Source organism: Takifugu rubripes, chromosome 14 (assembly GCF_901000725.2).
Source record: "Takifugu rubripes chromosome 14, fTakRub1.2, whole genome shotgun sequence".
Taxonomy (NCBI): Eukaryota; Metazoa; Chordata; class Actinopteri; order Tetraodontiformes; family Tetraodontidae; genus Takifugu; species Takifugu rubripes.
In genome coordinates, this window is record NC_042298.1 from 5,921,471 (window position 1) to 5,943,133 (window position 21,663).

At 42.2% G+C, this 21,663-nt stretch overlaps 1 protein-coding gene across 1 annotated transcript; it reads right to left on the reverse strand.

Annotated features, from left to right (window-relative positions):
- Positions 1-585: 585 nt before the first annotated feature.
- On the reverse strand, positions 586-5,951 carry etf1a (eukaryotic translation termination factor 1a). The gene is made up of 11 exons (XM_003970254.3): positions 5,792-5,951; positions 5,333-5,443; positions 4,162-4,337; positions 3,561-3,700; positions 3,308-3,446; positions 2,991-3,181; positions 2,424-2,553; positions 2,145-2,318; positions 1,995-2,059; positions 1,764-1,911; positions 586-1,309 (listed from the first exon to the last, which is right to left on the reverse strand). The coding sequence occupies exons 2-11, from the start codon at positions 5,416-5,418 to the stop codon at positions 1,227-1,229; spliced, it is 1,332 nt and encodes a 443-aa protein (XP_003970303.1). The 5' UTR covers positions 5,419-5,443; positions 5,792-5,951; the 3' UTR covers positions 586-1,226.
- Between the last annotated feature and the right edge of the window lie 15,712 nt (positions 5,952-21,663).

The following is a 21,663-nucleotide window of genomic DNA, read 5'->3' on the forward strand; positions in this document are numbered from 1 at the left end:
GCCGTAAAATGCAGCATGACAAGAATGATTGAGGGAAATACGACTTATGGATAAGATATGCTCGGATAGGCATATTCAAGGTCCTGGATTTAGGCTTCTGAAACCTACCCCAGGCCACAGGTGTGGTAAAAACCGGCTCAATATTATGGCTAGAATAAAATAATTTAAAATATACATGTTAAAAATATACCGTTAATGCAATACATTTTGTAAAATAACTTTTGAAATGGCTCTGGGATTTCTGCAGTAAAAACATACTATCAGGTACTTAAGCAACTTTATACTAATCTCCATTTGATGCACATCTCTAACTTCCACATGAATCTAATAACATCATGAGCAGATGCACGTGAATGCTCGAATTATATTTTCCTTGTATTTAATGCAACTTCCGGGACGTTATTAATTCATCTTAACGGGCTGTGATATCTGGCAAATTTGATTTCAGCTTCAGGTTGTTGATCTTATTATACTGAGGCAAAAATCCATTGACGCAGACACAGATTCCATCACTCGTCCCTGACAGCGGAGTCATCCAATACAGAAAATGCAGTGAAACTGTTCTATCCAAGAAACAAAACATTATTGAGACCACATCAGATGAGCTGACGTTGGTTTTCAGCAGTTCAAATTTAATACTTTGTCCCCCTTTCTCTACAGAAACCCAGGTAAAAAAAATCCCCCACTCTCATAAAATACAACAGCAGCAGTTACCAGTAAAAAAAAAAAAAAAAAAAAAAAAAAAAAAGTAAAGCAACGGAGAGAGAAGAGATAAGGAGGGGACATGAGGCAAAAGGGGAAAATATTTTCTATATAGGTGGAGTGAATCCAAAGTTCTTCAGACCAGGTTTAGGGGCAGCGAGGAATCTGGAAACTTGCTGTTGTGTTCATTCATAATGGAGGGGAGGAGGAACAAAAAGGAGTCAAGTCCAATCCAACTAGGGGAAGGAACCAGCGCTCTAAGGCAGGGATTTATTCAGAAGGGCTTGTCCCTCTCTGGATAAAAGAAAATCTCACTCCTCTTCAGCCTGTGTGTTTTTGTCTTGTATACAGATTAAATGTATGTGCAAGTTGTGTTTTGCAACAGATAAATTGGAAGGTGTTTCTGTCATATGGTCAACATGGCCGCACCTCTCACTTGCTGCACGAGAGGTGGCATTTTTCTTTCCTTATTTCTTCATTCATTCCTTTGTTTATTTTTCTCCCACATATCAGTCCCAGACTACCTAGTAGTCATCCAAATCAAAGAACTCATCGTCCTCTCCTTGGTACTCCATGTCCTGGAAAGCGACCCTGTATCGCAAGATACCTGGAAAAGACCAGATCAGTGGATCAACATGTGAGATATTCACAGAAAAGGCAACACCAGGATGTGAACTATGTAGATTAATAAAAAACAGATCTTAACATAGGAAACAGCTTGTGCTAATGCTAAAGTCGATTCATTTATTGGCATGTACAATATAAATGAACCAAACTACACCTCCTATTACAGACATTAAATTTGATGTTTTAAATTAAAAACATTCTACGAAAAGCACAGACTCGTGTGTATTAGGCTTTTTAAGAACCAAACAGGTCAGCAGCTTAGGCATTGCCAAATTATCCTCCTTTACACACCACACCTAGTTTTTTTTCTCAGCAATGTCAAGTTATAATTAGTGGTCAACCCGTCATTAAAAATAAATACATACGCGTACACACACATACACACAACCTTATACGGACACAGACGCCCTATCATCAAATAACATTAGACTCACCCCCAATGCCTCCGAAGCCCTTGACAAACTGGGAACCTTCCTGGCTTTTGTCTGTAACTATCTCCAACGTGGCCCCAAATTTCTTGTAGTTGTTAGCAAACCACTCCAGGAGCGGCATGCTCTCAATCAGCTCGTGTTCCTGCCCCGTCTGAGAAACACGCAAGAAATGAGGAGCCTGTCATTATCGGCAACGACAAAACAAAAAGAACCTGTTTGGATTGTGACGCTCACCTCCTTGTCTGTGAAATGAGACTTGTCTTTCTCCTGCTCTGGCGTTAAGTACAAAATCTTCTCATCTATAATCACGAGATGATGAACATTAGACCATTTTATCGGCTCATGTTTCCTCAACAGCTCCAGGAGGATTTGCACACTCGTTACCATTCTCAGCTCCGTTGCTTTCTGCTCCATGCACACGTAAAACGTAACGCATAGTGTCCAAGTTCTCATAGACTATGAGGATCTCCACCGCTCCCATCTCCAGGGCCTTGAGTGTGTCATCTACTCCAAAACAGTATTTCCCCGTGTCCTGGCTGATCTCATCAAAGTATCGCCCTGTGGAAAATGAAAACATTTCCATCACATGGAGAGCTTGGGTTTGATCATAATGGTTCCAAATAGAGTTAAAAATCATTTCAATGGTGCAAAATGAGGAATCACCTATAAGCTTCTTCTCTTGGATGAATTTGACATTAGAGAGAACCTCTGCTGAGAGCTCGATAGCCTGATTGAAGCCATTCTCTCCTCCATAAGAGATGTCTACAAGCTTCAAAACCTTTGCTTGTAATCTCTGCAGAGAACACACAAGGTTGAAAACACATCATTTTAACCTCCATAAACACTCATTTCTGCCTACTTGTAAACACACAACAGATCTGGCTTTAAAAACTCACAAAAATTAAGACTAGTTTAAGTCTTTGAAGATGGTGCTGTCTTTGTTTTTATAATAATAATATAGCCTCATGGCTGATATTCTAAACAACTGATGTTAATGATTTCATTTTAAAATGATTCTTGATTGTAGATGTTAAAACTAGTTTGATATTACTCAACAGTCCTTTCTGAAAATAAACAGATGAGAACCATGTGCTGCTGTTGTTTCAAAGACTAAAAATAGTCCCTAAAAACTGGAGTTTGGTGAGAACTTGTGTTTATTCTGTAGAAATAAGGATGCCTGAAGACGCTTGTGTCAAACTTTAAAAGACAGATAATTGTTCACAGACTTACTGGATCAAACATGTCAGACTGGCTGAGCTCGGTCTTGAAGTCGGCAGAACCAGCCAAGACCATTCCGGCCACATTAACTTTATCGTTGGACACAAACAGCTGGACAGCCGTCTCAGCCACTTTCCTCACATAGTTGTGTCTCTTCTCCATTCTCAGTCGAGCAAAACGCAGGGCAGACTGTCCTCCTCTGCCTGAAATACACAAACAAACAAAAATGTTCAGTGGACTCTGTGTACTAAAGACCAAATGTGTTTATGAAGTCCTCCAGACTAGTTGGGAAACAGCCTGTTTGTTATGCAAGTAATACGAGTTAATACCGTGCTTTTTGGGTAGGTCCACGGTGAACTTGTGAAGCACCTCCCTGGTGTTGCCCTGCAGCGTGCCAAACAGTGCGCCACTACCGTCGATCACAATAAAGCCAAACTTACTGTCATCCGAGAGCAGGGCTGTCAGAGCCTGTGTGGATGGAGGAAGAAGAGTCCACAAGCACATCAGCTGTGGAAACACTGGCCGCAGGTTCCAGCTCAGCATTAAACTACACAGGCAGATCAAACATGAAAAGGGGCTCACCTCCGTGTGAAACTTGTTGTCGCAGAGATACAAGGAGGTGTTGATTGGCTTAAAAGGCTCAAAGTCGATATTGACTTTTTTCTCCTTGCCCTCTTCTGTCACTATAGTACCACAGTACACAACTAAACCATTGGGTGGCACTGGCAAGGTGAAAAGGTCAAATGGACACAAGTTAGACGAATATAGGCTGATCACTCCTTTTTAGGAGTAATGGAGCTGTCAACATTTCAGGGTGAATTCACAAATACTTGTCAATGTGGTGCAACTTAAAATGTAATAAGGGTACCTAATGCTGAATATTGTGGCAAGTTACCGTGTGCACCAACATCAGCCTGCATAAACTGGACCAACTCAACTGCCTTTCTCTTTTTGGACTATAAAGCAGCTGAGCAGCAGAAACAAACAAAAACCCCTACATATCTTCGAATGTCCTGATAATCATATTTATTTAACCTCTTTATGTGTATGAAGCTCAAACTGCCAATGTGACTGAATATTCATTAGAATTACGCTATAAAATCGTTTGTATTTAAAAAAAAAAGAAAAAAGAAAAAATGGTCTGGCTTGAACTGAGGTTAACAGTCATTTTCTCAACACTTACCTTTGTTATAGAGTTTTAGCCTTTGCTGTACAGAAGTGATGGCCCCAAGCACAGAGAGCCTGTTGACTCGACTCTTGATGTTTGAAGCGGTTCCAAACTCATCGGCCAACATTTTGGCCACTCTGGATATCTGGTCCTTGGGTGGGATGATCAGCGAGATCATACTGGTTCCATTACTGCAGAGGAAAACAGCACATAATTGACACAGGCACCACAAATGCTGCGGCCCAAACTACTACGTCTGTTCTGAAAATGAAGACGCTCAACAACACAAGGGGACGCTGGCACAGAAGAACCAAGATCACCTGCATAAGAAGTCAAAGGTGACATGAGCTTCACCTTCACATTATGTACCTTGAACACCATAAATGTAAAGTTTCTGCACCATGTGCCTAAGAAAACAGTGGTTTAAGCTAAGCCAGGCACAGGGGCACAGTAGCTGTATGAATGTAGGGCAAATGGTCAACTGTAACATTGCAGACAAGAGCACAGGACAGCAAATTCTGCACAGCACTGGAACACAACCTTTGCTTAACATACACAACAATGCAACAACATTCCCTTTAAGCCCATCAGTAAAAAAAAAAGAAACAACAAAAACTACTCAAATTACACTAAACCGGTGAAAGATTTAAACCGTTAAAACGACCATATTTCATCCAACGTTTTAGACAAACGAGGAAATGTACTCTACAGAATGGCAGCGTATACTTTCCGAACAGTGATTACTCAAGTGAAAACTGCTCCAGGGTGAGCGATCGTCTGCACCGGCAACCGGCCTCCCTTATCAACGTGCTTTCTTGTTAAAGACAACCATAGTGGCCTCTTTCTACAGATGACGTCTGTTAATGCGCCTCATTAGCAAGGCAGCTAACGTTAACTAATTGATACATTGGACATGGAGGCCCCTTCTGTGTAATGTCAATACAAAATTCCACACAAACCCAAAGGTATAAGCAACCTTGATAATAGTTCGACGGTATTTAGCACTGACCAAGCTAGCAGCTAAAGCTATAGCTGGCTAAGTTAGCTATGCTAAGCTAACCACTCCCAAATTCGGCCGCACTTTTCGGATCTCCAGCTGTTACGATGGTCGAGAGTCACGCCACCACAGCAAGTGAGCTCCGATGTAGCGCTTCGCCGCATTTTCACAAACAGCCCAGTCACTTACCCACGGGCAGCTTCTAAACTTTTAATCAGCTTCTTGATTTTCCATATCTCCACGTTCCTGTCCGCCGCGCTGGGGTCGTCCGCCATCTTTCTGCTGTAATCGCTTCAGCACCTAAAAGACGTAAAAAAGAGCAAACATGTCCACTAAATCCACGAGCACCCACACTGAACACCACTGCCTGCGTTACTAGACAGGTTAACTATTTTGTCCTTTTCAGGCGAGCAGGTTACCCCTCCAGAATAAGGTCTGTTAGGGCACCTAACCAGCAGTACTGGGCTACAGGCAGCTGGCCTCAACGTCGACAGCAGATCCAGCCCGGTTAGGCTATGTCAGTGCAGCGCCGGGAGAATTCCGGGCCTACCAGTCAGCCAGGCCCTATCGCCAACCGCGTTCTTTAACTTGTCGCCTCTTTTCCCACCACTGCTTATCAGACACACGGTAATATAGTCAATGTGGTACCTGCCACGGACAACGCCGCTCCGCTCTGCTGTCGGTTCGCTGCACGACGTCAAGTCGGTGGTACAAGGAGTGACGTTGCTTTCCCGACCTGCTTCTCTCCTCTCCGCACGCCGTGCGTGGTGCTATCGCTGGAGTTCACATGTAGGAGGTGGTTAGAATTGTGGCGTTCCCTTCCTGGAAACCACATAGAAACCAATGGAAGCACGCGAATCCACCGTCGTCACGGAAATGGGGATCCTGATTGGACAATCGCTGCTGACGGATATGACGCGTCAGGACTGCGCTTTTCAATTGCCCACGGGATTTGTAGTTCATTTCTTAGATTCGTTACAATTTAGTATTGGCTTACAAAGTTATGAGGTCGAAAATACATTATGTGTGATTGATTATTCTAGCTGCCTAGTCTTCCTTATCCATTCAACCAATAGTACACGACATTTGATTGACTGAGCCATAATTTAGCAACTTTTACGTGTCCCATGAAACTTTGGTTCGAAGTGTGACTTCTGCTGTTTCAGCATCAATACGGTCGTCAGTTACACAATATACTTTTAGCTAGATTTGAAAAGATTTGGTTTTTAAAATCCATCCCCCCCCAGATTTCCGTAGTGTAGTCGTATAGAATCGTGATTAAAAGTATTTGCAGTAAAGTGAAATAACCGTTTTCTTAACCTATGTGGAAAAGTCAACACACGCTTACTCATACAGTATAATAAATGCTATGGCGTAAGAGAGCCGTAGGTTGTAAATACAACAAACAGCTGCAGTAATTTGCCTATCGTACCAATTTTAAACACATCAAATTCCCTAAACCTATATTAAACAAAATCACTGGAGATCACTTGAACGCAAAAATCGTAGCGGTATCCTGTAATTTTGTTTTTTTTATTTATTTATTTATTTTTGGGGGGGGGGGGGGGGGGGGGGGGGGGGGGGGGGGGGGGTTGCATACATGTTTATCAGAGAATACAGTGGCGTCTGTGTCTGTTAATAGCTCATCCCAAGTTTTGCATGGAACAATTTATGTTTTGACCGCTGGATGGCAGCATTGGTCAAAGAACATTAGTACATTGTGGGCGACAGTTCTAAATTATTCAGTATCTAAATTCTTTAATCTGTGCTACCCAAAACGGGTGGACCAAAATTATGAAGGCAGATGAAACCTTTTTAAACGAGATAAGATACCTAATACATGAGCAGATGAAGGTGTACTCACAAATTCTCTTGTGTCTACGACTAATTATCTCATGTAATTAGATCATCACATGGCGAACAACAGGTTGCCTATCACCCTAATCCTGGGGGGGACAGGCGCGCCCTGGCTTGTTCAGGCGCTGTTGTTGCGCCTTGACTCGTAGGACTTCTTTATAATCTGTTTCAGCATGAAACCTAAAGGTCCAGGATTAACCATGCAGGTGAGCCATTGGGTGTCTCCGGGAGTCACATGACAACTAACCATGACAATGCTCATGGATGTCGAAGGAAGGAGATCTTTATCCTTAGTGGTGTTTACTCAAAAAAGAGCCTGGTTTCTTAACATAATTGTAAAATAATCCAAACAGTAATTCTGTATCTGCTTGAATTAGAAACCACTTTTGATTTAAGGCTGGTGTTTAGAAAATAGGTCATTTACGCCGCAGCAAAAGCAGAGTGACTTTCGATATGTGTAGACATCTGGATCTAAGAGAGTTACATCAAACGGGCTGTGTTGCACAGCTAATCTGTGTCTCAGTCTTTACTTCTCCACCTCTTCCTTTCCCACATCAGCATGGAAAAATCAGCATTTTAGTTTTAGGTTGTTATAAATTCAAGTGAGGTCTTTGGTGGCACAGGATGAAATATTCCGTCCATAATTCCCGACGTGTCAGCAGTGGATAAAGAGCAATGACCCCACGGTGAAGGTCAGGCAACAGGGTCATTCTCATGAATCATTAATTAATAATCAGGTTTCAAAGGTTGGAATTCACAACATTCCTAAACCTCTACCTCAAGTTCTGCTCCCCTGCCACTGATCTCAGGCTACATTTATTCACATTCTGAGTCATTAAACTGCTTGGCAGGAATAGATTTCACATACGTAAATCAACCAAGATTAAGTGTAGAAACATTCACAATCCACGTCTTTAATTGTGATGGTGAAAATCTGTCTGAAATCCCTATAATGGAGCTGCTAGAGCAGCGTCACAGACAGAATGATAGGTGAAGGGAACAGCAGAGGGACACTGGGAAACGATGGTGGAAAATTGATTTTCTTCAGGCCGTATTAATCAAATTGACCAGAGAAAGGGCGCCATCACTACAATGAATTAAATACAGCGTATAAAATGGAGACAAAGGCGTGGCTGGTGAGGCGAGCTCTCTTTGAAGGATAAAGACTGGAGTGATTAAATGTGGAAGTGGAAATGGGTCAGAGTTAGATGTGCTTTGGTTGTAATAGATTTTTTTGTTGTTTTTTTAAAAAAAGATGCTTTTAGCCATTCTCCATTTTCTTACCAGTGTTTTTGCTGCGTATTTCCATGGTACCGTGATGTCACTGTGTTTGGGTGTTAACTTTTTATACCTCGTAATTGAATTAAAAATCAACAAAAAGACAATCAATGCAATTGATTTGCAGTGAGAGCTGAGTGCTGGTGGCACAGCAGGAATTAAACTTGTCAGGTAAATCATGACCTGTCTGAGAGAAGGAGATCTACAGGCAAACAACCTGAGATATGTGGAACTGTTTCACAATCCAGAGCCATAAACGCTGCTGTTTACCTGATCAACAGGCATAAATATGATGAGGACTCTCCTCCCGCTGCAGCAGATTAAAGCCTCAGCTTTTCCTGTCACAACAACGAGAGGCAGCAAAGACATTAATGTGATCCCATGAAGATTAACGATCCCCCCTGTGATTTATAAGATATGCAGAGGCTTCAGAGTGACCTCACCATGTGAGGAGGCTTGACTCTGCTGTTTCTTGAATATTTTACCATCCTTCATCATTTGGGACCTTAAACATGGCAATAATGATAAAGTGTGTGTCATGAAGAAATCAGGAAGTATTTGACCTTCCACAAAGAACATACAGTAATAACAACAGAACTATTACCAAAAAAATCGATTAACCTCTGTGCACGCATCTGAACATCAAACTGAAACAGAATCAAATAACAGGATTTGATTATATTTCCTTGCAATTTGTTCAGAACCTTGTGCACTGATTGATCAGGCCATCAGCCTGAAACACTACCAACGGTGGATAACCCTCCTGATCTTGACGAAGCATATCGGAGGGACCTTGTCCTCCCCATGTGTTCATTACACCAAACTCTGCTTTGTGGGTACAAAAGCCCACTGGAGTTTTCTAATATGCTTCTAAAAGACAGCAGTCTTGTACCTGCTGCGATGTGCCTGTGTAATGTTCAAAGAGAAGCTGTCTCCAGGAGTCTGGATCACACAGACACAGAGATGGCGTTCTCCCAACAGTCTTGCGACAGATCAAATGCCTACAGGCACATTTACCAGGCAGCGCACATATACTCCATAATCAACCAAGACAAAAGCAAAGAGTGGACCACATCTAACCAAAGTCTATTTGATTAAACACTTTTGTCATATTCACCACTGAATTTATTTGGTGTTTGCAAATACATAATCAATATATGATTGAATAAGCAACATTTATAATGATATATGACATTTCACAGATCTAATCTCTGGATCAGTTTTAGATTATTTTAGACATTCTCTGTGAAAGCGGCTTCCGTTCAAAGACCGATAGAGGGCAGTAATGCGACAGAAATAGCGCCTCCATTATTCTCCACTACTCACAAAAGAACTCCCACACCTTCTATAAAAGGTTTACCGAGTTTTATGTTAAATGCCAGGCCGGTTCATGGTGCAATAATTTTAATACTAAGTCCTTATAAGACTCTGAGCAATATGAATATGTATGAGTATTAAAAAGTATTTACCCACCCAACATGCACTGAGAGAGGGAGGCAAATGGAGATGGTGTCAAATAACATTTATTGATGATGTCTGAGGAGTAGGAGCTCGAAGCATGAGGTAAATATTTAGCACCTCTTCTCCTTTCACTCCAGCAATGATAACAACAAGCGGTTTTGGAGAAGCGATCGAATGTGAAAATCAATCGTGAATGAAATCAAGCCCACACACACACACACACACACACACACACACACACACACACACACACACACGCACACGCACACGCACACACACACACACACCCTGATTTCCAGCAGGAACATTACTGTAACATCCAATTCACAAGGAAACCTATTTGTCCTCAGAAATTGGCTGCATGTCAGTTTCACTCCACTTGTTACTTTTATCTACATGTACGTTTTCTCCATTTGACAGCCTTTTGTGTCCAGACACAAATTGAATTTTGACGGGACCTTCTCGCCTGTTTGACTCCTCGCGAGCTGAGACGCGTTGGACAGAAATGGTGCTGCTGCCTGTTGCTGTGCGTCTGCCACAGGGGAAAAATAATGAAAAGAAGGCAAAGGTGTCCTGTAAGAGAGCTGACACTCAGAAATGCTTTAACACTGGCAGGAGGAAGACTATACAACATTTCCTCCAGTTTATAATAGTAACCACAGACACGTTGAGTAACATCACACGCGTGCTATCTGGGTTTGTGTGGATCTGCACATCAAAATGACTTTCTTTTCTGGTGAGAGTATGAAAAACCCCAAACACATGCAGAAAAATGAATTCTTTGTGCATGAACAAATTATCCGTGCACACTTCAGTGCTGAAGATGACATTGAGATAGATGCACTGACAGGAAGGATGAGAGGAAACAGAAACAGAGAATCTAATTACAGCCTGGTTTTGTTCTTCTGAAAGGACAGAAAATGTTGTCAGAAGACAAAAAGGAAGAGATGATTTTCAGCACACTGAATGCAACAGGCTAAAAAGTGTGTGCATGTTTCATGTCTCCGGAGCCTCACACACGCATACACACACACACATACACACACACACACACACACACACCCCTCTGATCTGAGCCACGGGTCAGACATCAGAGTGAATCACATGCTTCCTTCTTCTTTTCCTCAATTTCCTTCATGCGTCTCCTCGCCTGCAGGTTAGAAAAGGTTCTGTTGTGGCAACACGGAATGCGAGCATTTGGATCCTAGTAGCTCTGAATTGCATTTGAAATGATAGATTAAGAGAGTTCCCTCCACTCTAGTACAGGAAGTAGGATTTCAGCCACGGCATCCCATCCTGTAAGACCTTGGAGAGGAAGCAGTGTTCGGCCAGGTCAGCACCGATACTGATGGAGAACAGCAGCTACCATCAGGTTGGAACTGCACCGGCGACCCCAAAGATCTCTGGTTCTAGTTGGAGAGCCTCAGATTCATCCTGATGCTTTTTGCATGCTCATTATGTGAAGAGCCTCTTATGGGTGAACGATCATTACATGGTCAATGAGAAGATATTCTGAGGTATCTGCTTCTGTTAAATGACTGATTTTCAGCTCTGGTTTTAGCTTTTATTTGCACAAACAAATCTGAAATCCATCCGTGTTATATTTGTCTTGTAAAACTAGCTAGTTTCAGACACAACTAGCAGCTATGCTTACAAGCTGGAACACAGAAAACAAGTTCATTTTGCAGGTTTATTCCCTTTGCTGTTTCCCCCCGCCGGAGTCTGATCAGAGCTTGGCCGCTCTTTAGCGTCTCAGCCAGACTATTAGCGGATTCCAGGATCCACGAGAGACCCCTGCTCTTTGCGAGAACCCACTGTTCAGTATTGTTCTGCTGCAGTTGCTCGTCCGACTGCTTCACTTCTATTTGCAGTTGCTTCAGGGAGGGAGTGTGTCTCTGGTAGTTTAAGCTCCCCCAGGTCGGTGTCTTTTCTCACTGTTGTTCCTGTCCTGTGTGACAACAGCGTAGTCGTGTCGGTGCTCAGTAGAGTCAAATCACACCTTAGACGGTGGATGCATCCATCCATGAACGCTGTTCTCTATTTCTGCTCCTGAAACAGGCCGCGTCTATCTCACAGAGCACGGATTCGACGTGGATACGGGTTCTTGTGTGACAGCGCCTGTTGAGGCAGCCTCTCACTTCCCTCACAGCTCAGAGGACGGCGGAGACAGGTCCTCCACGGGGGCCCGCGTTTGTTTGGCTCACCAGCAGCCTTTTACAGGCGTGCCAAAGCTCCTGCCACCTTTAATACGTAACCTCCGGAGCCCTTGAAGACGCTGCCAGGTTGAGCCTCGGTTATTTTTGAGGATGGGCACGGTGACGGCTGCCCTCATAATCCCTCCTGGTGACATTCAAAGCAGGCTCCCTCACACCCAGAGGCTGGGTCACAGGCAATTTGCTAATAACACGGCAGCTCCACTGGGGCGTCTAAGTGACTGTGTGTCGCACCGTTCACTTTCCCAGCAGGGCGGGCCTTGTGGTGAAATTCCAGATCCGCTATTGTGATGGTGCTGCGTCATGACAACTCACACAATAATGAACAAGGGCATTTTAAACTGGGCCTTTTACTAACATTATCAACAGGAAAGCCTTTCTTTGTACACACAATAGATGCAGATTAAATGAAAATGACATGATTTATCATGATTGGTCACCTATTTCAATGAACAGCTGTTTCTACTGGCCACCATGAGGCACCGCTGGCCGATGACAGTCTGCATTATAAATGTCATATCCAGAGAATTGGGGTGAAAACAGACTGTAACTGGAGAGAAAAATACATTTACACGCAAGAAGAATAAGAAGTGAGCGGCTGTATAAATCCTGCCTGAGAGGACTTTACATTTCATTACACAAACGTTTTTCAGAAAAGGCTGAGCTCTCTATGACCAATCTGGGCCGGGTAAATGTCGCAGAGGACTTTGAACCATCACTGATTTAAAAGCAGATTTAAACCAGATTTACCACCAGCTTCCATCAGAGCTGAAGAAGGGACCCTCACCGTGTTATTACATCGTTTCCTAAAGTCTTCAATCACGTCAAAAGCCACACTGGACCAGGATGCTGCTGTCTGCAGAGAAAACCATCATTACACCGTCAGTAACCATGGAGACGTCTTTGTTGCCTCTACCCCGAGAAATGTCTAGAGATGGCTTTCACTGTATGGTTGATTATAAAACTCATAGCCAAGCTTCTTTCATTACCAGTCACAGCACTGCTACACTTATGGAAATGGATAAAGTGCCATAAATAAAAAAGGCCATGGAAAAGGGAATTTGGTGGGAAAACCCAGCTCAGCTGTTCCACATTTAAAGGGATCTGAGGATAGATTTCCTGGGCTTCACAGCTAGGATGTTAGTTTCTTTCTTAAAGGCTCAGTGAAGTTTTCCTCTCAGGACTTTGGAGGAAATAAATGCCACATTTTTGAGGCCTAAATCTGGAATGCAAACGATGATGGGAATGTAAAGAAAACACAGGAAGGTACAGTCTTTTCACATCACCATGTGTCCTTTGGCACGTTTGCTTTGGTGGTTGATGTTTTTCTATCGTGGGCTATTGAAAATAAATCCAAATGCTGTGTTTTATGTTGCAGCTCTGTGGATGAAAGATGATACAAAAACACCTGCAAATTGCTGCTGAAAGAGCAGATGATAAACACGCCATTGGAAAGCCATTCTCTATTCCAAATGGTTCATATCACATCAGTTATGATTGACTGTGCCAATAATCTTGTTCCTGGAAACTTTCCTGACATTAATCATGGCTTTCTGAAAACAATGGCACACAAAAGCAGGAACTGTTCACTAAATCAGCAATCATAAAATTGTAATGTCCCGTACTCATTAGGTGCCTGCAGTGTCATTAATTTTAGAATGGTGCTGAAATAATAGGATAATTACATCATAGTTAAGTTTTTAATCAATTTATTATTAATTAAGAGTCATAGGAGCCTTTCTTTTCCTGTGTGAAAACATGAAAAAGGGAGAAATTTGCTATAAACGTGGAGGGCAGCTGCAGTCAGTGATAAGAGACAATCGCATGAATTAACTGCTATATCAGCCAGTTAAATGAAGCTTTAGATGACCAAGGAGGGATGTTCAAAGGTAAAAGTCAAAGCTAAAACTGATTTTTGAGGATTTCACTTTATTTCTCTTCGCCATTGAAGCTTTAAATCGCCACAGAGTTCGCAAAATAGCACATGCAAGCAAAAGAAAATCTGATCATCACCTGCCCGAACATTCAGTTCTGTAAAGTTTCAAAGATCCCTTAGAAGAGTAGAAGCAAAACTTTAGTGCAGTGAGACTGAAAAGCTGAAACTTATGACGAAAATGACAAATGTCACGTTAATTCTGAGTGTCAAATGCTTTCAGAGTGTTGAGTTTATATTCGTAGTCACTGATGCCTGAAAGCTGCCAGACCTGAGGAGGCTGCAAGCTTTAGTTTGAACTCTGCAACAACCCAATCCTCTATTATTTAGATACCGAAGCACATCCAGCTAGGCTATTGGCAAAATAAGTAATAGCTGAGGCCAAGCTTAAAAATTTAATTAACATAAAGGTTAAGTGTAGAGCACCTTTTCTTCCCTGGAGATAGTCTTGTATTTTATTTATTTATTTCACAGCTAATGTGCCCTCAGACAAATGTGCTCTTTATAGAAGGGGATAAGAAGAAATTACCATCCTGTGACTTGCAGGACTGGACCAAAGCCAGAGCTGATTGGACGTTCTAAACTGCCAGAGTCCAAGAGAAAAGGCCAACGAACTAACTCAGACATGAGAAAGTACAAAAAAGAGTTTTGCTTTTCAACGCATAAAACCTTCTCTTTCCTTTACGTAACATTATTTTGGAGTTTTTGCCAATACAGAAACCACCACACAGAGCTACAGTTGCAACCACCATGTACAAAAACATTTATTGGTTGATTTGATGACCAGAAAATACCAGAATTTCCTTGTAATACTCCATCTATTAATGTGGAAGAGATGGGGTACACCCTGGTCATGCTGCTAGCTCATGGCAGGGCAAAAACGTAGACACAAGCAACCATCCCATACGTGTGTTTGGACTGTGGGAGGGAGAGTAATCAAACCATGTCGAACTAGCTTAAACTGACCCCACGGCCACGCTATCTTCCTGTTCATCAGCCTGTACGATTGCAGCTGGATGTGATGAGGATGGTGATATTATTCCTGTGGCAAACTTTGTGGCCTGTGCCAGGATGTGCCTCCCTCCCAACCCCAGGGAGAAAGGACAGAGTCTTGGGAGAGAAATGGGGGACTCTCAGCTCATCACAGACAAGGTTGCGGCGTTGCTTTTACCTTTAGCTGCAGCAGTGATGACGAATGTCCTGCCAGAACAGCTGTGATGGATAGTAGTGCATGTCATAGTCTGCTTCCCTCTGCCATCCTAATGAAACGTGGCATGTGGGCCACTCTTCTCTCCATCTCACCTGTCCATGGTTCACCTCTACCTTTCGCTACATGCAGAAGCGTTGTGACGTAGCAGTTTAATCGTTCACACTGTTCATTTCTGCACATTATCTGAACATATTTGAGTGTTTCTGTGTCCAGATTGAAAGAATACTGATCAGCAGCAGTGAATAAGATGCATATTTCGTCCAATATTGATTATTTATGCATTAATTAAAACCCGCTCACTAGCGGTAGGTTCTGTATTTGACTGAAATGTGAAACCCGACCTTTAAATGGCAGATTTAATGACTATAAAAAACCTTCCCTCCTATCTCTTGATCCACACAGAACGCTTTGGTTTCCTTATCTGCTGGTATCCAGATATAAAGAGTAGAACCAACCATCCCAACAGACGCACGAGGCATTTATTTGTTTTATGGGCCAGGTTGTTTGTTGTGTACTTCGCAAAATGGAGGATTCTGCATTGTTGATGCACCAGACTGAAGCCCCCATTGAGTCAACAGCGCGTTGTTGATGTTGGTTCTGGGTGTGATGGCAGAACAAATGCCAAATGAGCTGCATCTGGATCTTTTTCATGTTTGCTGTCACACACACACACACACACACACACACACACACACACACACACACACAAACAACATGTTTAAATGGAACTGACTTTATCTCCTCTAAACAGTTTGTTTAATCGTTTTATTGTTCCTTTCTTCCTTCTCCATTATTTCCGTGTGTCAGCGAGACTCCACATGTGCGACAGGGTGACGGGATGTGGGGAAAATTCCATGCTGCTCTCCACTTTTCTCTGAGCAACGCACGGTTACAGGAAGCCTCCCTGAAGTGGATTAATATTCACCACAGAGGTCGTGGGTGCAGTGAATCACGGCGTGAACTGGGAATGTAAACGTAAACAAGCGTAACGCTACAAGAAAAATAATTTTTCCACATTAAGCTGTGGAGTGATGTGCTTGAAATATAAAAGATTGATTATGGGGTGGTAGAATGAAGTCTTAATGGATTAAATGGAATTATTTGAGTCGTTTCGTCGCTGGTTTGGCTTATGCCATAAGAATAAAATAAACAAGGAATAAGACAGTTTGCACTTAGTTTGCGCCCACTTTGTGGCTGTGTCACAAATGGTCATGTTGGGGTGCTGGATTAAGGTCAGGGTGAGGGCAGAAAGCTTCATCAGCAAACCTTTGGGGTCACGGGGAGGGTGCCTATATGGGCAAAGGCAGGGTACATCCATTAATAAGTCTCCAGTTCATCACAGGGACCTATGTGAGCATTTTGGGGTTTCTAAGTGCGCTGAAGGTGTTCTGGCACCTTCCCCTACTACCAGAACACCTTCCAGGTTTTGTCTAGAACCAAGAACCCTCCGCTCAGCCCAGACCCCAACAGACCGAGCCACCATCGTCCCATCTGACACTGGTGTTCTTCGCAAATGTCCTCATTAAGACCCAGTAACGTGGTGCTATTCCTGACAGTTCTGCAGGCCTGTCTAGCTCTGGCTTCTTCTCTATTGGAAGTGTGTAAAGAAGCAGCAAACCTCTCAGCATCTATATAGAAGGTGCATCCTGCTGGGGCCAAACTGCTTCGCCATCATTTGTTCTTCTCAAAAGCAGACTGATGATTTCCATGAAAGCAGAACGACAGACGCGTGTTTACACAGCCAGGATCACATGACTGAGTGCAAATGCTCGGTCCAGAACAGCTTTAGTCGGTCAGAACTCCCTCCATGAGCAACTTCTGCTGTGCTGCTCTGCGCCCGTCTCATGGTGCCTGTCCAACTCCTGTGCTCCTCTGGACGGTCTCTGATAACGCTTCCTGTTAATCCTCTCTTTGACTGCCTCCACCACATGTTTCATTACAATCACAACTTCACAAATCTGCCGCGTCTGCAGACAGACGCATCACAAAGAATGAATTTTCCCCTGCCGACATTCGACTCTTATCTCCTCCCTATTGTGTCTTCGGGCAACATTCCATCCATTACTGATGGGAAATAAACCAGATAATGTAAACAAATAACCCGAACTTTGATTCTGGAAGAAGGCTGCAGAAAGCTCAAGGACATTGTGAGATGGAAACTACAATCCATTAAAGGGAGTGTGTAATGTGCACTATGGGTATTGGCTGCAAAGTCACTTTTGTGGTGTCATTCAGCATCTGTCTCTGCAGCGAGAGCACGAACTTGCTTGACTCTGCATTTGCTGCTTCACAGAAATGGGAAATAAAGTTTCTGTCAGGACCCAGCTGACATTTTATCAAAGGCTTCGCCTATCTATCCCCAACTGAGTCGGGACAGGGAACCTAAAATAAAGGTAACATAACCGTAATCAGCACCCTGGAATAATATAGGAAAAACCCTTATTTGAGATAAAAGTATTACATATTACATCCACGGACCCTTTTTTATTGTCATTCATCCAAAGGAAATTTAAAAATCATAACCACCACAACCTGGTTTCTCAAGAAGAAGAGAGCTTGGAAGATGTTTCTGAGGTTTGAAATCTAAAAATACATTCAAGTTGACGGATTCAAATGTGAAAAATGAAACGATTTATCACTGAAATAGAAATAGGAATAGAAATGAAATACAAGAGCAATATAGAAAATATCATTTAGGAAGAACAAAATGACTTCTCATCACTTCCAGTCTGTGTTATTCTGCTGTGGGTTCTGGCCCAGTCGAGTCCAGTCGAGGCAAATGGAAGTAAGATTAGATCTTTAATGGTGGTCCTTACTGAACACACGTCTATAATTTTCTGCCTTTGTCCAACCGGTTTAAAGTGTTTTGTTGACTGCGAGCAGCCTGAGGCCATATTCATGGATCTGGCCCATTATGACAATTATTCTGAGAAATAACACGATCCACAGTTCTTTTCCTCATGTACAGGAAACATTTACAGTCATTACAGTCTGACTTCTGTTAATTTATCAAGGTTTTCTTCTTTATCAAGAAACAAGCCATAACCTATAACGATGACATATGCTATGATAGTTTATTTTAAAAAAAATTCTAACAGAAACTGTCTAAATGGCTGGTTATTATCAGAAAATGGCTTTATATACAACAACGGTCTAAAATCCTTCTAAATATCTGCAGTAACCTGCGAAATGATGTCATTTTAATTAGCCCACTAATTCTACTGGTGATCACTCTCTCTAATGTCACTTACATATTTTTTTAAAAATCCGCAAACTATGAAACTCTCTTTAAAACCACGTCTTCTCTGTATCTAATATGTCGGTTTCATTCTCCTCTGTGATTTATAGCCCATGCAATCAAAACCAAACGATGTTTGCTCCTTTTTTTTTGCTTCATTACTCTGGCGGGGGAGCACAAAAACACCCAGCTCACAACACAAACGCACGTCCCACACACCGAAACCAATTTCCCAGCTTTGCAAAACCCGATGAGGAGGAATGTCGTGAAATCTGGCCCCAAGCTTGTGACAAACGAGATCAGCGCGTCCAGTGTTCGCACTCAGATGGGGCTCAAATTTGCCACCGGTGTGTGAAGCCCAGATGGCCGCCTCAACATTGCTCCCCTGTCTCCGCAGGTAACGTGGAACTATTGCATTCTGGCAACAGCTGCTGCATCGGCCGGGCGGGGTGGATACTGGCTACTGTGGGGGCTAATTCCATCAGATTATAGGCTGCCATCAGCCATTTGGTGGAACTTCATTTGTTACCTTCATGGCGCACTTAATAGGCGAGGCTGATGAGGACACGTGGCTGCGTGATGCAGTCAGAGACAAATGGATTTCACAGCGTCTGCTCCACACAGCCGACGGGAAAGTGGATTATACAGATTTCCTTACATGAAAGCAAAAATCTGGGCGTTTCTGTGTTGAAGGTTTGGTGATCTGAGGACTTGGCTGGCGCTGTGTCCTGTATTTGTCTCTTCCTCTACTTCTCACACTGTTTCAGGCTTCTGGGAAATGGTGACATGACGTCCATGAAAGGTTTTTCTGCAGCTTTCGAGGCAGCTGCTTTGCCTGTGTGGAACCATTCCACAGTGAGGCAGACGACTCCTTTACATGGTCTGGAGAAATGGATATAGGACAAAACGAAAACACTGAAAATATTCAAAATATTTGGAAACTAGGGCTTTCAATTACATTTTTGAATCTGATTAATTACATGCTCAATGTGCGTTAAACATTTCATCCTTGCAAACGTTGCATTCTTGACAATTTTAATGGGTTTTCTGATTCACTTGGCAATTGTGTCTGAGATGGATGAACTGGTGCTCTGCGAGTGGTTTGATGCAAGCTTGGCGTCGCCGCTGTGCTCGGCACTTTAAGCTGAAAGTGCTTCGGTGAAAGAGTGTCCACGCTACTTTATGGCAGTCAATTGTTTGGTCTTGTCTTTCAAATTTCCCATCAAGAGGACCAATATGTTGCTTAGAGCAGTCCATCTGGATCGATCGGCTCTGCCGCCAGACAACATCGGAGTGCCAATATTTGCCAGACACTGGAATTGTGGCCTTTGGAGTCATTGTGCACTGCACAAGGGTTCTGATTTTTGAATAATATACAGAGTTTTATCAGAATAATACTATCCCAAGTCCATCATCCAAATTACAAAACCATAAACCACTTAATAATAGATAACAGAAATGATCCAATGAGCGTCACACACAACTGCAGCTGAATATTTGGTATTGTGTAGGCTTCCATCAGGCTACATAAGTCAACACTTGCACTAATTTGTTTGCTAAATAACAATGGTAGAAATGTCTCATTCATACAGCCTCTTTCATTTGATAACTGCAGCATAATGGAAATAAGGAAATCAGCACTGTAGCCAAATTGAAGGTTCAAGTCATTTTATTAACATATTGACATACGGTAAATAAATATACATTTACATTCAAAATGGGCCTGTATTTCTAATTTATTGTTATTATTTTTTTCAACTAATAAACTATTATTAATCCCCTTTCAATCTCACACTGCTGTAATGAGGCAACCAGTCCACATGGTGCACAACGTGCCCTAACGTGTAATGTAGCAACCAATGAGAATGATCGTTGTTGAATGGTGAAGAACCGGATGTTACCTGAGCTGGAAAAACAAGTAAAATTTACGATAACCTCCCTCCCTGCCTTGTTATTATAATAATAACACAACATGGCATCAGAAATAATCTTGGTGTAAATCTTTGACACCACCCTGCGGGGGGAAAGTGCACGTGTACACCTCTCCCGCTCCTTTCTGTCTCGTATCCAGGTGACTTGCCGGGCGGACCTCACTTCTTTTTGACAAGCTAAATAAGCTGACATATATTTTAACATCTAATTTACTTTTGTGCAAAGACCTTAAAGGTTTGCACAATGGAAATGAGTGGATTGTACAATCTACTGCAAGACAAAATGGCTTTTAATGGTTTGCACTCGAGGTTACTCAGAGTTATTGCTGTCTAAATCAAAGGCACATAAGACAGTCAGTCAAACCTGGACATCTTATCTAGTCAGGAATTGGGGGGGCAAGAGCTCGAGGCAAATCAAACCGTGTTATTCAATTAAGCCTATTTGCTTGTAAGTCGTGTCACAGCTATGGAATTTAGTGTCTCTGATGGTTTTAGAAGATGTAGTTGACCAGATTAAGCCATCAAATTCTTCTTGTGATGCTGTCCTGCCTCTTTTTTTTTTTTTTTTAAAGATGTTTTCCAAGTTTCCTAAGGCCATTTCAGCCATCATGAACCACACTGTCTTCAAGCTTTAAGCCTGCTTAAGAAAGCTGGCCATGATGGCCGTGGTGTGGTAGCCAATTTCAGACCCGTCTAAGCTGCCTTTTATCTGATAGATCCTGGAAAAATTTTCTCATGCTCAGTTCAAGTCATTTCTGGATTAGCATGATATCGCTCTTCCAGCCTGGTTCTACAACACTGTAAAAAAAAAATATGAAAAAAATATGAGACTCTAAAAATTTGGGTTACAGCTGCATACATTGATCACTATTGTTTAAAATAATTTATTTGTGTATTTATTTATTCACATCACAGAAAAAAATAATTCTGGTCTAATTTCCTGATCACATTATCACCAGAAAAATATGTGGGTGGATATTTTTGCAAATATGTCTTCATTAGATGGAACCGTCCTCCTGCTGTATTTGAAACAGTTGTAACTTCAAACATGGACTGCTGGTTATTCCTGCATTGGATCCAGAAAAAGCAATTAAAAAATAAATATAAAAAATGGAACACTTTTGGAATGCAAACTACATCTAATTAGGGCATTTTGGTTTCTTTCCAGGGCAAACCCAGTAAATTATTTGTGTAATTGGCAACAAGTCCCTGCTTTTGGTTTAGATATTAGACTACGTAAAAATAAAATAAAAAAACAACTTTAAACACACTGCACGTAGTCTGATTAAATAGAGCTGAATTCACACAGCTGAGGCTGCACTCAGAAGTGATGACAGACAGAGCTACGAAGGGGCCAATATAAATGCTCAGCTTATCTTAAATTGACCCAATCCCACTG

What these genes read in the sequence shown, in the direction of transcription:
- etf1a (XM_003970254.3), bottom strand. Translation starts at nt 5,418, where the DNA reads ATGGCGGACGACCCCAGCGCGGCGGACAGGAACGTGGAGATATGGAAA. An exon ending in GCTAAAACTCTATAACAAAG is followed by an intron (nt 3,701 to 4,161) that starts GTAAGTGTTGAG and finishes TCACCTTGCCAG; the next exon opens with TGCCACCCAATGGTTTAGTT. An exon ending in AAGCAACGGAGCTGAGAATG is followed by an intron (nt 2,060 to 2,144) that starts GTAACGAGTGTG and finishes TCGTGATTATAG; the next exon opens with ATGAGAAGATTTTGTACTTA.